Source organism: Hylobates moloch, unplaced genomic scaffold, assembly GCF_009828535.3.
Source record: "Hylobates moloch isolate HMO894 unplaced genomic scaffold, HMol_V3 SCAFFOLD_1, whole genome shotgun sequence".
Lineage (NCBI taxonomy): Eukaryota > Metazoa > Chordata > Mammalia > Primates > Hylobatidae > Hylobates > Hylobates moloch.
Genome location: NW_026652276.1, coordinates 147,266,531 through 147,282,891, shown reverse-complemented (window position 1 = coordinate 147,282,891; position 16,361 = coordinate 147,266,531). Strand labels below are relative to the sequence as shown.

At 40.9% G+C, this 16,361-nt stretch overlaps 1 protein-coding gene across 1 annotated transcript in view; it reads left to right on the top strand.

The window, feature by feature from the left end:
* The window catches only part of DNAH11 (dynein axonemal heavy chain 11), a 363,007-nt gene that overhangs the window by 249,669 nt on the left and 96,977 nt on the right, over positions 1-16,361 (top strand). The window contains exons 62-63 of the mRNA XM_058446556.1: positions 7,970-8,104; positions 14,292-14,462. Of these exons, the coding sequence (XP_058302539.1) occupies positions 7,970-8,104; positions 14,292-14,462 (306 nt within the window). The remainder of the gene's footprint in view (positions 1-7,969; positions 8,105-14,291; positions 14,463-16,361) is intronic.

The window sequence follows — 16,361 nt, the reverse complement described above, 5'->3', positions numbered from 1 at the left end:
TTGATAGATCTTCCTCCATCCCTTTATTTTGAGTCTATGTGTGTCTCTGCACATGAGATGGGTTTCCTGAATACAGCACACTGATGGGTCCTGACTCCTTATCCAGTTTGCCAGTCTGTGTCTTTTAATTGGAGCATTTAGCCCATTTACATTTAACGTTAATATTGTTATGTGTGAATCTGATCCTGTCATTATGATGTTAGTTGGTTATTTTGCTCATTAGTTGATGCAGTTTCTTCCTAGCCTCGATGGTCTTTACAATTTGGCATGTTTTTGCAGTGGCTGGTACCGGTTGTTCCTTTCCATGTTTAGTGCTTCCTTCAGGAGCTCTTTTAGGGCAGGCCTGGTGGTGACAAAATCACTCAGCGTTTGCTTGTCTGTAAAGTATTTTATTTCTCCTTCACTTATGAAGCTTAGTTTGGCTGGATAGGAAATTCTGGGTTGAAAATTCTTTTCTTTAAGAATGTTGAATATCGGCCCCCACTCTCTTCTGGCTTGTAGAGTTTCTGCTGAGAGATCAGCTGTTAGCCTGATGGGCTTCCCTTTGTGGGTAACCCGACCTTTCTCTCTGGCTGCCCTTAACATTTTTTCCTTCATTTCAACTTTGGTGAATCTGACAATTATGTGTCTTGGAGTTGCTCTTCTCGAGGAGTATCTTTGTGGCGTTCTCTGTATTTCCTGAATCTGAATGTTGGCCTGCCTTGCTAGATTGGGGAAGTTCTCCTGGATAATATCTTGCAGAGTGTTTTCCAACTTGGTTCCATTCTCCCTGTCATTTTCAGGTACACCAATCAGACGTAGGTTTGGTCGTTTCACGTAGTCCCAAATTTCTTGGAGGCTTTGTTCATTTCTTTTTATTCTTTTTTCTCTAGACTTCCCTTCTCGCTTCATTTCATTCATTTCATCTTCCATCTGCGATACCCTTTCTTCCAGTTGATCGCATCTGCTACTGAGGCTTCTGCAATCTTCACGTAGTTCTCGAAACTTGGCTTTCAGCTCCTCCATCTCCTTTAAGCCCTTCTCTCCATTGGTTATTCTAGTTATCCATTCTTCTAATTTTTTTCAAAGTTTTTAACTTCTTTGCTATTGTTTTGAATTTCCTCCCGTAGCTCAGAGTAGTTTGATCGTCTGAAGCCTTCTTCTCTCAACTCGTCAAAGTCATCCTCCATCCAGCTTTGTTCCATTGCTGGTGAGGAACTGCGTTCCTTTGGAGGAGGAGAGGTGCTCTGCTTTTTAGAGTTTCCAGTTTTTCTGCTCTGTTTTTTTCCCCATCTTTGCGGTTTTATCTACTTTTGGGCTTTGATGATGGTGATGTACAGATGGGTTTTTGGTGTGGATGTCCTTTCTGTTTGTTAGTTTTCCTTCTACCAGACAGGACCCTCAGCTGCAGGTCTGTTGGAGTTTACTAGAGGTCCACTCCAGACCCTGTTTGGCCGGGTGTCAGCAGCGGTGGCTGCAGAACAGCGGATTTTCGTGAGACCACCAATTCAGCTGTCTGATAGTTCCTCTGGAAGTTTTGTCTGAGAGGAGTACCTGGCCCAGTGAGGTGTCAGTCTTTCCCTTCTGGGGGGGTGCCTCCCAGTTAGGCTGCTCAGGGGTGAGGGACCCACTTTAGGCGGCAGTCTGTCCATTCTCAGATCTCCAGCTGCGTGCCGGGAGAACCACTACTCTCTTCAAAGCTGTCAGTCAGACAGAGACGTTTAAGTCTCTGGAGATTCCTGCTGACTTTTTGTTTGTCTGTGCCCTGCCCCCAGAGGTGGAGCCTACAGAGGCAGACAGGCCTCCTTGAGCTGTGGTGGGCTCCACCCAGTTCGAGCTTCCTAGCTGCTTTGTTTACCTAAGCAAGCCTGGGTAATGGCGGGCGCCCCTCCCCCAGCCTCGCTGCCGCCTTGCAGCTTGATCTCAGACTGCTGTGCTAGCAATCAGCGAGACTCCGTGGGCATAGGACCCTCTGAGCCAGGTGCGGGATACAATCTCCTAGTGTGCCGTTTTCCAGGCCTGTTGGGAAAGCGCAGTATGAGGGTGGGACTGACCCGATTTTCCAGGTGCCGTCTGTTACCCCTTTCTTTGACTAGGAAAGGGAACTCCCTGACCCCTTGCGCTTCCCGAGTGAGGCAGTGCCTCGCCCTGCTTCGGCTCGCGCACAGTGCGCTTCACTGACTGTCCTGCACCCACTGTTTGGCACTCCCTAGTGAGATGAAACCGGTACCTCAAGCAGAAATGCAGAAATCACCAGTCTTCTGTGTCGCTCGGGCTGGGAGCTGGAGACTGGAGCTGTTCCTATTCGGCCATCTTGGCTCCCCCTCGTGAACTTTCATTTCCTTTCTGTCTTCCACACTAGGAGCTCCTTAAAGTCTTTTAACTTTTTATGCCTAGCTCCTGACACATGAGAGGAACTCAGAAACTATTAATTAAATTAACAAACAGAACCATATTTTATATTAAAAGGTTTATTTGTTGTGGTTGAAGGACTCACTTTCCTTTTAACAATCAACAAACATTTTGTAACACTGGACTAGGCACTGGAGTCAGAGGGACACAGAAGGCTCAGTCCCTGCTCTGAAAAATTTTACAGATACTAAATGCTGTTTAATTTGCTAAGTGCTGCCAAGGGAGGTTGCATTGGCTACCACTGGAGCACAAAGAATGGAGTTGGTCAGTTCTGCAGGGGCGCATGGGGTTGGGTGCTCAGGAAAGGTTTGGAGGAGCAGTTTGCTCTTGAATCAAGTCTTAAAAGATGAATAGGTTTTCACTCAGAAGATAGGGAAAGGGCATTTCAAGAATGAGGTTCATGTGTCCTGTGGACAATGAGTACCTCAACATGGCTGAAGAGTAGAGTATAAATGTCAGTGTGTGGGATCACTTGTGGTGAAAAGCGAGGCAGGGACATAATCACACAGGAAATTGCAAAGGGTTGGTTAAGAGGTAAATATTTGTCCTACAGGCCAGAATCTACTAAGCTCCCTAACATTGAAGACTCTTCTTAATGCCAAAAAAAAGTCCCAGACAGTCATGTATAGTAGTTGTATTTTCTTTTAACCATGTTATAGACAATGACTAAGGCAAACGGAGATTCACTGGGGTGGGCCCTAGCAGAATAAACTAGCCCCAGCAGGGATCTGTGAGTCATATATGAGAACTGCCACTGTCAGACAGGGAGAGCAATTGAAGAACTGCAGTTGGGGTCAGAAGGTATAAACTGATCACATTTGCCTTTTGGAAAGATAACTCTGGGCCAACGAACAAGGGGAAGAGACTGGAAGCAGAATGAACATGGATGAGGGAAGCAGAATAGAAAACAAAAGAAAGTCAAGGAGAGAAACTTGGGTTATAAACAGTTTATAAACTGGATACAGAGTGATGATATATGAAAGAGCAAGAAGAAGAGATGGTTAGGAAGGTGAATGAGGAGCCAGGAGAGATTGTTGTCATGGGGGCCAAGGGAGGGAAGGGAACCATCACCTGGAACAAATAGTAAAGGGGCCACATACCACAGTACATCTGAGCATAGGCTGTGGGGCCAAACATCACATGTCACATCTTAGCCCAGTACTTTCCATCTGTGTGAGCTTGAGTAACTTTTTTGCCTCATTGACTCTCTAATTTCCTTACTTATAAAATGAAAAAAGCTCTCTGAGACTTACCGAACTGATCAAATGCATTAACACATGTAAAATACTTAGAATAGTGCTGGGTGCTTGCTAGAGGATCAATAACTGTTAGTCATTGTTATTTTTATTTTTATTTTTATTTTTTTACAAACAATGATTAGTAACTTGAGAGAATAAAGCTTGTTTTTCAGATTCATAGGTGATTTGTATCACATATGTTTCCGTAAAATGGTAGGGAAGAACAAAGAAAAAGGTGATAGGAATAAAAGTCAGATTAAAATAGATGAAGGAGAGTGGGTGGTGAGAAAAGAAAAACAGCAAGAATAGAATTTTCTATAGAAAAAAATTTTTGAAAACAAGGAGAAAGCTACAAGCAATATTAAGACCCCCTCAGAAAATATTTTGGAAACCTAATCTTATTTATTTTGGAGTAAAATCATCTTGATGATTATATATTTGCTTTGAACTATTTTTTTTTCTTTTGAGATGGAGTTTCGTTCTTGTTGCCTAGGCTGGAGTGCAGTGGCACATTCTCAGCTCCTTACAACCTCCGCCTCCCAGGTTCAAGCAATTCTCCTGCCTCAGCCTCCCGAGTAGCTGGCATTACAGGCATGCACCACTATGCCCGGCTAATTTTATATTTTTAGTAGAGACAGGGTTTCTCCATGTTGATCAGGCTGGTCTCGAACTCCCAACCTTAGGTGATCCGCCTACCTCGGCCTCCCAAAGTGCTGGGATTATAGGCTTGAGCCACCACGCCCAGCCCTTGAACTATTTTTTCTAGTACATGTACAGTTTACACATTTATGTTTATATTAACTGTATTCATGTGAGACACTAGTGCTCCCTTCAAATCTCTGAATACACATAAAACAGTTAGTGTAAGCTCAAATCAACAACTAAACATTCCTATGAAAGTAGTAGATTATCACCTTTAAGCATGCTTAGAATGCTGGCTATTATACCAGATTAGTACTTGTTCCTGGTGAACATTCACTAATGCCCTTAAGAGTTACATGCCAAGGGCCAACTTTTACCCAAACGTTTGCCATTATGTTTTCATTCAATTAAAAAATGAACCAAAGTGAATTTGTATCCCATTTGAAATAAACTCCAATGATATTTGTAGACCAAGCTAACTTACCATGTGCTTGCTGAATGTGCTGTGCCATATTTTGCATGCCTTAATACACATTTGATTCCATAGCACACCTACCTATGAAGTAGGTATTAGTAGGAGTAGTCCCACTTTACACATGAGAAAATGTAAAGCTCACATAAAGTGAAAAATGAGCCCACACCACCAGGGCCAGTAAGAGGCAGAGGAACTAGAACCAAGACATTCATTCATTCGTTCCATCATCCAGGTTGGAGTGCAGTGGCACGATCTCAGCTCATTACAACGTTGACCCCTAGGTTCAAGCAATTCTTGTGCCTCAGCCTCCCGGGTACCTGGACTACAGGCATGTGCCACCATACCAGGCTAATTTTTTTGTATTTTTAGTAGAGATGGAGTTTCACCCTGCTAGCCAAGCTGATCTTGAAGTCCTGACCTCAGGTGGTCCACCCACTTCAGCCTCCCAAAGTGCTGGGATTACAGGCATGAGCCACCATCCCTGGCATAACCAAGTCATTTTTAAACTCAAAGCTGGAAACTCTTAACTATACAATATACCACGTGTGATCTGACTGGGCAGCCTGGAAGTAGTGGCTCTGTCTCTTCACAGCTGGACCTTCTCAAACATCTATTTTGTTAAATGCCTTCCATTAAATTGGTCCAGGACTCAGAAGCTTTGGGTTCATAGCCTTGTTTTTTCACTCACTAGCTGGTGAAACTATAGCAAATAACTCAACTGATCTTTGTCTCAGTTTCCTCACCTGCAAGTTATATAAGGCATTGTCTGCTTTATTCACCTTCATTCTCCAGCAAGCATACAGCAGAGTTTTTCAGTGGCTGTATGACATGCAACACCTCAACAGATTGAATGCAGTAGCAGGTATAAGAATCTAACAGTCTTCTGTTAAATAAGTCATAAAAATTAGGTTCACAAAAATCTAAATGCCATTTTTCATTAATTTTGTTTTGGTAATATTGTTATTTTTAATAAAATCATGCTCATACATGATGAGTTTATTAATATTCTTAAATAAATTTTTAAATTTGTATCAGTTTTAACTTCTAATACCATAAATATTACTTGATATTATCTGTATGAACCAGTGCCCTTTAGGGTTCTGAATGTAAAAGAGTTTTGAGACCAAAAATTTTGAGAACCATTGCTTCTACTGTCCCAGGTATTATTCTATAAATCATCAAAATTAATCCTCAAAAAAAATGCTTTGGGCTAGGTAACATTATTAATTCCATTTTTAAGATAATGCAGCTGAAGCATAGAGAAGGTAAATAAATAGCCCCAACTTGATACTGCATAGCTGATAGCAGCATCCAAATATCAACCCAAGGAGTCTGATACGAGAGCCTTCATGTGCTTCTGTGTTTGATAAAACTATAAGTACTCTTAATAACTCAAAATAGACCTGTAATATTTTTACTTCAATCTTTTTTTTTTTTTTTTTAAGACGGAGTCTTGCTCTTGTTTCCCAGGCTGGAGTGCAATGGCATGATCTCAGCTCACTGCAACTTCTGCCTTCTAGGTTCAAGCAATTCTCCTGCCTCAGCCTCCCGAGTAGCTGGAATTACAGGCACCCGCCACCACGCCCGGCTAATTTTTATATTTTTAGTAGAGACAAGGTTTCGCCATGTTGGCCAGGCTGGTCTCGAACTCCTGACCTCGTGATCTGTCTGCCTCGGCCTCCCAAAGTGCTGACATTACAGGCATGAGCCACCGCGCCCAGCCATATTTCAATCTTATTTCTAACTAGTGATGTGTAATGTCTCCATCAATTCTCATAAATTTGATGCTATTTTGCATATTAATCTTAAATTTGATGTATATACGTATTTATGTATATATATATATATTGCTTTAGCAATATAAAGTAATGGTGAAATAACTGGGTCATCGACAAATATAGTCTGTCTCTAAATTATTAATAGATTATATTCTGTAAGTTTTCTTGTTAAAGTTTCTCGGAACTTTGCATGCATCTACAAAAGCAATGTTATAAATCTCATTAGGTTTGTCAGAACTTAATATGCTAGCAAGATACCATAGTGAGGAGTCTCACAAGCGTTTGACATCTTAAGACTTTTTGTCTATAAGTGATATGAGCTCATTCAAAATACCTTAGCCAAAAAGGACACAAAGACAAACTCATGGACAAAAGGTGACCAGGGGACCCAAGAGATGCAGGAAACAAGAAGCTGCCATGAACTTCTCTTGGAGTCTCTAGGGCTGTGTGATTTCTCATCTTGCTTCTCTTTGTATGTCCCTTTCATCCTTTTCTCTTTCTCCACAATGGTTTTCTCTATTTTTTTCTGTGCCCCAGTGGAAAGTGTTCCCTCTTTAAATGAAGCCCTCTGATTCACACATCCTCCCAGGTCTTTCAATGCTAAAGACAATGGATTATCTCTGAGTTTCAATCCCTACCTCCAGAAGAGAAAAATGTGGGCCAGACACAGTGGCTCATGCCTGTAATCCCAGCACTTGGGGAGGCCGAGGTGGGTGGATCACTTGAGGCCAGGAGTTTAAGACCAGCCTGGCCAACATGGTGAAACCTCATATCTACTAAATCTACAAAAATTAGCCGGGCGTGGTGGTGCACACCTGTAATCCCAGCTACTCAGGAGACGGAGGCACAGAAATCACTTGAACCTGGGGGGCAGAGGTTGCAGTGAACTGAGATTGTACCATTGCATCCAACCTGGGCAACAGAACAATACTCATTCCAAAAAAAAATGAAAAAGAAAAATCTGATTGGCGAAGCTGAGTCTAAAGGGCTCAGTAATTAACACCCCTCTTCACTGCCTGAATTATGAGCCCAAAGAGAAAAGAATCAGTGGGTGGAGAAACCAAACAAGTCACTCTTGTCTTTAATAAAGCTTGTATTGGAGGATAAGGCTTGGATGCAAGAGCAGAGAGGGATGATAGTGCACCCACAGCGTATTTGCATCTTCAGGGCACATCCATTGACCCCAGTCACTCCCTGCATTCTTTCCAGTGGAGGCGGAAGGGGAGAAGACCACATCGTGAACTGTTAGTTTATGATGGCACTGATGGGTTTATTTCATTATATCCTTCTTTTCCTTCTTCCCTGAAATACGTATGGTAAAGGGGCAAAGGTTAATGGGGGGAAGAGGTTTGTCCATTTACCTTACAGTAACAGATGTTTTAAGATGATGGTAATCTCTCTCTTTTAACTAAAAATGACTACAAAGTTAATTCAACTCTGTTCAGGATCTGGATCGAAATCTGAGCAGACTCACAGCTTCATTTGAAAAAGCAACAGCTGAGAAAGTCCGATGTCAAGAAGAGGTGAACCAAACCAACAAAACCATCAAATTAGCTAACAGACTTGTCAAGGAACTTGAGGCAAGTTAAACCTTTTCTTCCAAACGTTCTAACTAAAATATTCAGATCAGCTTGTGGGAATTTTATTATTTGCCATCAATAATAACTAAATAGACATGGAATTAACAACAAAGGATAATATTTAATAATCACTCATACTGTGGCACTAACTCACCAGAAGGAAGAAATGTTCAAGTACATATCTTTTAATATATAGTCCTGAACTCAATGTGCCATCTGTCTGATCTCCAGCGAAAACAGGGAAGACATATACTTTATCAGAATTTAGTGGTCTTGTATCCACTTTAAGACAGTGGAGTACATCAGCTGTGGGTGGGTTATGTACTTATTTTTCTACTTTCTCTCTTCCTTTCTTTCTTACCACACTGTGAAATCCTTTAAAAACAAAAATAAAGCATGTTTTTCTTAAAATAGGTCATAAAACTCAGGATGGCTGCTAGATAATTATGAAATTGAACTGTTTGTTGTCTGATCCTTTTAATATACATTTGCCGTTGAATTCTACCAGCAACTGATTTCTTTCAAGTTAAACCGGGTTGGTTTATGTTTTTGTTGTTACATCTTTTTATAGGTGACTGATATGCTTATGTTAATAGTTATTCCATTAGATAAAGGTTTTTTATAATTCTTATTAACATTCTCTTGCTTGAACATGAGTGGTAGAGGAACATATGTTCTTTGATATCAGTATTCACAGATTTTATTTGCTCTACAATGTGGCATTCAACAGTTTTGGGGAAATCACTGAACTTCTTCAACTTCGTTTTCTTCTATCTAAAACAGGGGTGTGGATAACGTTTCCCTCACAAGGTTGTCATGATGCTCAAAAGACATAATGTATGTTCAAGTATTTCCTAACAAAAGTCAAAGAAATAACCAAATTTTAAAATAAGAAAAGGATTTGAATAGGCATTTCTCCATAAAAGATACGCAGATAGCCAGTAAGCACCTGAAAAGATGCTCAACTCCATTAGTCATTAGGGAAATGCAAATTAAAACCACAACAAGGTACCACTTCATAACCACCAGGATGACTATAATAAAAAATATGGACAGTAATAGTATTGGCAAATGATATGGAGAAATGCTGGTTGGAATGTAAAATGGTTCCACCTCTTTGGAAAACAGTTCTGCAGTTCTTCAAAATGTTAAACATAAAGTTACCACATGGTGCAGTCATCTACTCATAGGTATATACCCCAAATAAATGAAAATAAATGTCCATTAAAAAGCTCATATGCAGTGTTCATAGCAGTGTTCATATACTATATATATATATATATACTATATATATGTAGTAAAAACCACTCTACTGTATATTTTAATAGGTGAATTTCATGGTATGTGAATTATATCTCAATAAAGCTGTTACTTTTTAAAATATAAAGTCTATAACTGCACTATTAGAAAGTATATAAAATATATAACTAAAAAGTAATAAAATGTGTAACTAAAAAGTATATAATTGCATTATTAGAAATGCCTTTAGCCGACAAGCATATAACTGCACTAAAATATGTAACTGCACTATTAGAAATGCATTTGGCTGGAGGTGATAGAAAACTTTTACAATGGCTCAAACGGGAGCTCATTTTTCACATATTACAAAAAATGCTAAGGCTAGACCATTATCAGTGTTGATCCTGGTGATTGGTGATCAGCCACCTAGGCTCTTTGTTGCCCTCTGCCTCTCCACGCTTAGCAAGTGGGCATTCACCCTCATGCATTTTGCCTCCTGGTCTCAAGATGGCTGCGACACCTTCAGATTCAAAGAGACAGTAGAGAAAGGGAACAATCTGTATCAGCTGGGGTTTTCTCCTTTTGTGAGAAAAACTGATGTTTTTCTGGAAATGTCTCTGACAGACTCCCACTTAAGTTTCTTTAGTCAGAACTAGATAAACTGCTAACTACACCCCACACCTCCTGCCAAAAAAAGAGAAAGGTCTGGAAAAGTGGGGAATGGGGCTATCATCATTGGCTTAGCAAGTCACCGTTCATCTCATGGGACTGCGCACATGACCATCCTATTCAGATTCAGGGTTCTCTTAGCAAGAAACGAGGAGGAAACGTGTTTTGGGATGGCTAGGTGATAGCCTCATTTCTTGTAGTAGGTTTTTTTTTTTTTTTTTTTGAAACGGAGTCTCGCTCTATCCCCCAGGCTGGAGTGCAGGGGCGCGATCTCGGCTCACTGCAAGCTCCGCCTCCCGGGTTCACGCCATTCTCCTGCCTCAGCCTCCCGAGTAGCTGGGACTACAGGCGCCCGCCACTGCGCCCGGCTAATTTTTTGTGTTTTTAGTAGAGACGGGATTTCACCGCGTTAGCCAGAATGATCTCGATCTCCTGACCTCGTGATCCGCCCACCTCAGCCTCCCAAAGTGCTGGGATTACAGGCATGAGCCGCCGCGCCCAGCCTATAGTAGATTTTTAAAACCCTAACTTATTACCACAAATTTAACTAATTCACCACAAGTTTAAATACACTATCTCTCTGAAATGCATAGTTCATTATGCAAAAACTCATAATTCACCCTGCAAATCCCCTCTCTCCATTCTATCTCAATAACTGCATTCTGTTCTTCCAGTTTTTCCGGCCCAAAGCTTTTGAATCACCCTTGACTCTTTCTGACATCCAATCCATCAGATATTCTGTTGACTCTGCCTTTCAGGTTCATTCCAAATCCCAGCACTTCGCTTTCTCTTCACCTTACCATGCTGGTCCACGCTGTGGCATCTGTCCCCTAGGGTACCTCTGCAGGCCCCACCATTACCTCCTAAAGCTTATTTCCCTCATTGTAGCTGGGTGATATTTTACAAACTTAAGTACATTCACATCACCCCTTCACACAGAACTCCCCAATAACTAATTAATCACTCAAAGTCCAGCCTAAAGGCTTTACTGACCTACAAGGCCCTACATGATAATCTGTCTCCTGGATACCCCTCTGTCCTCACCTCTGCCACTTCTCTCTTGCCCCATCTTCACTGGCCTGCTGTCTCTCCCTCATACTTCCAGACACACTTCTTCTTTGTGCCTTAGCCTTTTCCAGGCAATCACATCACTGGCTCTTCACTTTGTCAGGCTCTGCTGAAAGTTCTCATTATCAATTGGTTTTCTTTGACCTCCCTACATAAAAGAGCCTTCATCCAACACACATGAGACCCCCACTCATTCACACGCACACATACATGCACACACACGCATCTCTATTTTCTCCACTTGCTCTGTTACCATTTTTTGATAGCATTTATTGCATGAACGTAGTTGTACATGCATGCATACACACAAATACTTTTTTTGGTCTTTTTTTCCCCAACTGAAATATGAGCTTCTCAAGAACAGGAAACTTCACCATTTTTTGTGCACTGCTTGATCCCAAGCATATAGAATAGTCCTGGCATGTCATAGGCATCACTAGATATTTACTGAATGAATAAATTAATAAATGGGTGAGTTTTGGGAGCCTCCTGTATTAAAATTCTGGAGTCTTTTGAAGACTTGCTCTTCTTAGGTGAGTTGAGAAATTTCACCAGTACTAGTACTTACAACTACTTCCATTTAAAGTGGCAAGATGTAAGCACTTTGAAGAGTTCACCATTTGTGAGGTACCTGAGAAAACCTGTTATATAATTAGACTGTTTTCCTGGACTAGTTACAGAATGTCTGAAAGTTTTATCAAGGGAAAAGCAGGCCCTACCATGTGTGTCTAAAATATAGCAATATTTCCAAAGACTTTACTTACTCGTGATGATTTAGACAAGGAAATTGTATCATGTTAACTAAGAAAAAATATATATTTTTAAAAGATTAATTGAAGATGTCAGATCTTTTTCTTTCAGGATAAATTCTTTCTGACTAGAACAGGAGACAGTTAACTTCTGAAAAACATCAAGACTGATGATTTTGTCTATATAGCATTGACCTGGAAGCTCAGCCATTCAGACTAATAAATCAGGCAATTTATATTTAATCATTAACTAACTCCTGAGCTGAGCAGCTGTTCAAAATTAGAAATGGGTCACCCCAGCCAGGATGACATTACAGGCAATCTATAATGCATTAGAATAAAATTATAGTGATTTTTAACTGTCTAGAAATTTATTACAGGACATGTTCCAACTCTTAAACCCTTGTTAGCCAATGTCAGTAGTGATTTATGTTGCATGGATACTATAGCGAAATTACTGACGATTTCGATAGCCAATCAGTCTATGTTTAGTAAATCTTCAAATTTCAAAGCTGTTTTGGAGAATGAGTTGGGTACATTTTATTGTTTATCCTTTACAAACCAAAAACAGCAAAGATGGAGGGTAGATGAATGAGAGATTCCTCCTGAAAATTAATGGATATGTTGTCTATGGCTGAGGAAGGAAAGTAATAAATTCTATAAAGAGGGCTAGAGAGCTGAAGTTCCTTAGTGTTTAATTATATAGTTAACTTGGGGTGATCTTTATCAAGCAAAGCAAGGAGGTGATCTTGAAACCACTTTGATAACCATTTTCACATGCTAATTTCATGACCTCCGACCTCAGTGTTGTAAATATTAAGATAGCTTGCAGGGAACTGGCATTCCAATCCATTCTGACATCATTTTTGTTTTCTGTGGTCAATCTACTTTCATGGGGAGAGCAAAATTCCATAGGGTGCTTCTTTGCTTGTACTAACAAATTGCTGATTTTTTTTCAAGTTCTATTAATTTGCATATTCTTAAAATGTTGTATTTTTAGCGTACATTGAAACAAAATAAATTAGTGAACTACCCTGCAGTTCAGTCAATCCATACATATTTATTGCAGTTTTATTCAAATCCAATATTAAGGGCTTCACATACTTAACCTGTAAATCAGATTTTAAATGGCCATCCAACTAGATATAAGGACTTCAACAGCATTCTTGGAGAGTATTGTGAAGTCCTGATTTCCACCTTTTTACATAGATCATAGCTTCCTCTAGTGATTTAATGATTAATTAGAAAACTAACCTGAGTTTAGTAACTACCAATGCTACTCTTTAATTAGTAGAATCCAGGATAGATGGCTATTTCAGCTTTATGTTTTTTTGTTGTTGTTGTTTTTGAGACGGAGTCTTTCTCTGTCCCCCAGGCTGGAGTGCAGTGGCGCGATCTCGGCTCACTGCAAGCTCCGCCTCCCGGGTTCACGCCATTCTCCTGCCTCAGCCTCCCGAGTAGCTGGGACTACAGGCGCCCGCCACCACGCCTGGCTAATTTTTTGTATTTTTAGTAGAGACGGGGTTTCACCGTGTTAGCCAGGATGGTCTCGATCTCCTGACCTCGTGATCCGCCCGCCTCGGCCTCCCAAAGTGCTGGGATTACAGGCTTGAGCCACCACGCCTGGCCTTCAGCTTTATGTTTTAACTAATTAAGAAGATTTGTGTTTGTCATTTCCCTTTGTCTGTAATCAGACCATTGCCAGCATGTTAAAAATAGGTAAGTAAATAGGAAGTTTGACTAGGGCAGTGTAGTGGGAAGAATGGAGAGCAGCCAGGCTGCATTAAAAATCCTGACATCAGGCCAGGTGCGGTGGCTCATGCCTGTAATCCCAGCACTTTAGGAGGCCAAGTCAGGTGGATTGCTTGAGCTCATGAGTTTGAGACCAGCCTGGGCAACATGGTGAAGCCCTGTCTCTACAAAAAATACAAAAATTTGCCAGGCACGGTGGTGCATGCCTGTAGTCCCAACTACTTGAGAGGCTGAAGTGAGAAGATTGCTTAAGCCCAGGAGGTAGAAGTTGCAGTGAGCCAAGATGGTGCTATGGCACTCCAGCACGGGCGATAGAGTCAGACCTTGTCAAATAAATAAGGAATCTTAACATCACTCATTCTTGGCCACAGCTCTTGGTCATCTTCCATTCCCAGAGGGACAGGGGAGACACTGTCAGCCTTTCAAGAAAGACCTCAATCATAATGGAAGAGTTGGATGTCCAGTGAGAAGAGATGTTAAAGAACTAATGTCACATTGTGATAAATTCCACTGAGGAGAGTATGAGAACTCCATCATAATGATGGGTTTCAAATGCATGAAAGATTATAATAGTCACACCAACCCGTTACACTCTGTTCCTTATAGTGACTGTGTAGAAGGACGTAAACCTTGCCATAAGGTAATTGCATTAAGCATTTGTGGAGTCGACGTTCAGCCTGCAATTACAGCTGAGTAATTTCATCTTTCAGTCAGAGAAGATTCGCTGGGGTCAATCCATTAAGTCCTTTGAAGCTCAAGAGAAGACACTCTGTGGAGATGTTCTTCTCACGGCAGCATTTGTGTCTTACGTCGGACCCTTCACAAAGCAGTACCGCCAGGAGCTGGTGCACTGCAAGTGGGTTCCCTTTCTTCAGCAGAAGGTAAGTTCAGTTCCTTACCTCGTCAACAGGTAGAAAGATCACATTGAAATTTCAGTAGTAAAACCCATGTATATGTCAGGCACTTTTGGACCTCTGTAATGAGAACTGGCCAGAAATTCCACGGTGAAATTGTTTCTCATGTGCTGCAGTTTTTCTTATTTTTACAACATTCATAATAAATATTTCATTATTTTAAAAAATGTTTTTATTGGTCTATAATACTCATATGTATTTTTGGGGTAATGTGATAGTTTGATACCTGTATACAATGTGTAATGGTCAAGTCAGGGTAAATAAGATATCTATCACCTTAAACATTTATTTTTTCTCTATGTTAAGAACACTATAATTCTTCCTTTCTAGGTATTTGAAATATACAATAAGTTATTAACTACTGTTTCTCTACTGTGTTATTGAATACTGGCACTTATTTCTTCTATCTAACTGTACTTTTGTACCTACTAACCAACTTCCCTGCATCCCCTCTCCTCCATTTCCCTCCCTCCGGTTCTCTGGTAACCATCATTCTACTCTCTACCTCCATAAGATCCACTTTTTTAGATCCCACACGTAAGAACGTAAGATATTTATCTTTTTTTTTTATACTTTAGGTTTTAGGGTACATGTGCGCAATGTGCAGGTTTGTTACATATGTATCCATGTGCCATGTTGGTTTGCTACACCCATTAACTCGTCATTTAGCATTAGGTATATCTCCTAATGCTGTCCCTCCCCCCTCCCCCCTCCCCCCACCCCACAACAGTCCCCGGAGTGTGATGTTCCCCTTCCTGTGTCCATGAGTTCTCATTGTTCAATTCCCACCTATGAGTGAGAACATGCGGTGTTTGGTTTTTTGTCCTTGCAATAATTTACTGAGAATGATGTTTTCTAGTTTCATCCATGTCCCTACAAAGGACATGAACTCATCATTTTTTATGGCCGCATAGTATTCCATGGTGTATATGTGCCACATTTTCTTAATCCAGTCTATCGTTGGACATTGGGGTTGGTTCCAAGTCTTTGCTATTGTGAATAGTGCCGCAGCAAACATACATGTGCATGTGTCTTTATAGCAGCATGATTTATAGTCCTTTGGGTAGATACCCAGTAATGGGATGGCTGAGTCAAATGTTATTTCTAGTTCTAGATCCCTGAGGAATCGCCACACTGACTTCCACAATGGTTGAACTAGTTTACAGTCCCACCAACTGTGTAAAAGTGTTCCTATTTCTCCACATCCTCTCCAGCACCTGTTGTTTCCTGACTTTTTAATGATGGCCATTCTAACTGGTGTGAGATGGTATCTCATTGTGGTTTTGATTTGCATTTCTCTGATAGCCAGTGATGATGAGCATTTTTTCATGTGTTTTTTGGCTGCATAAATGTCTTCTTTTGAGAAGTGTCTGTTCATGTCCTTCGCCTACTTTTTGATGGGGTTGAAAACTTCCAGAGGAACACAGAATGGATTTTTAAACATAAGGTGTAAATACACAATAGAATGTTATCTAGCCTCAAAAATGAAGGAAATTCTGGTACATGCTACAACATGGATGAACCTTGTCAATATTAGGCCAGCTGAAATTAGCCAGTCACAGCTGGACCTGGTGGCTAATGCCTGTAATCCCAGCACTTTGGGAGGCCATGGCGGGCAGATCACTTGAAGTCAGAAGTTCAAGACCAGCCTGGCCAACATGGTGATACCCTCTCTCTACTAAAAATTAGCCAGGCATGGTGGTGGGTGCCTGTAATCCAGGCTATTCAGGAGGCTAAGGCAGGAGAATCGCTTAAACCCAGGAGGCGGAAGTTGCAGTGAGCCAAGATCGTGCCACTGTACTCCAGCCTGGGTGACAGAGTGAGATGCTATCTCAAAAAACAAAATTAAAATAAGCCAAAAGGACA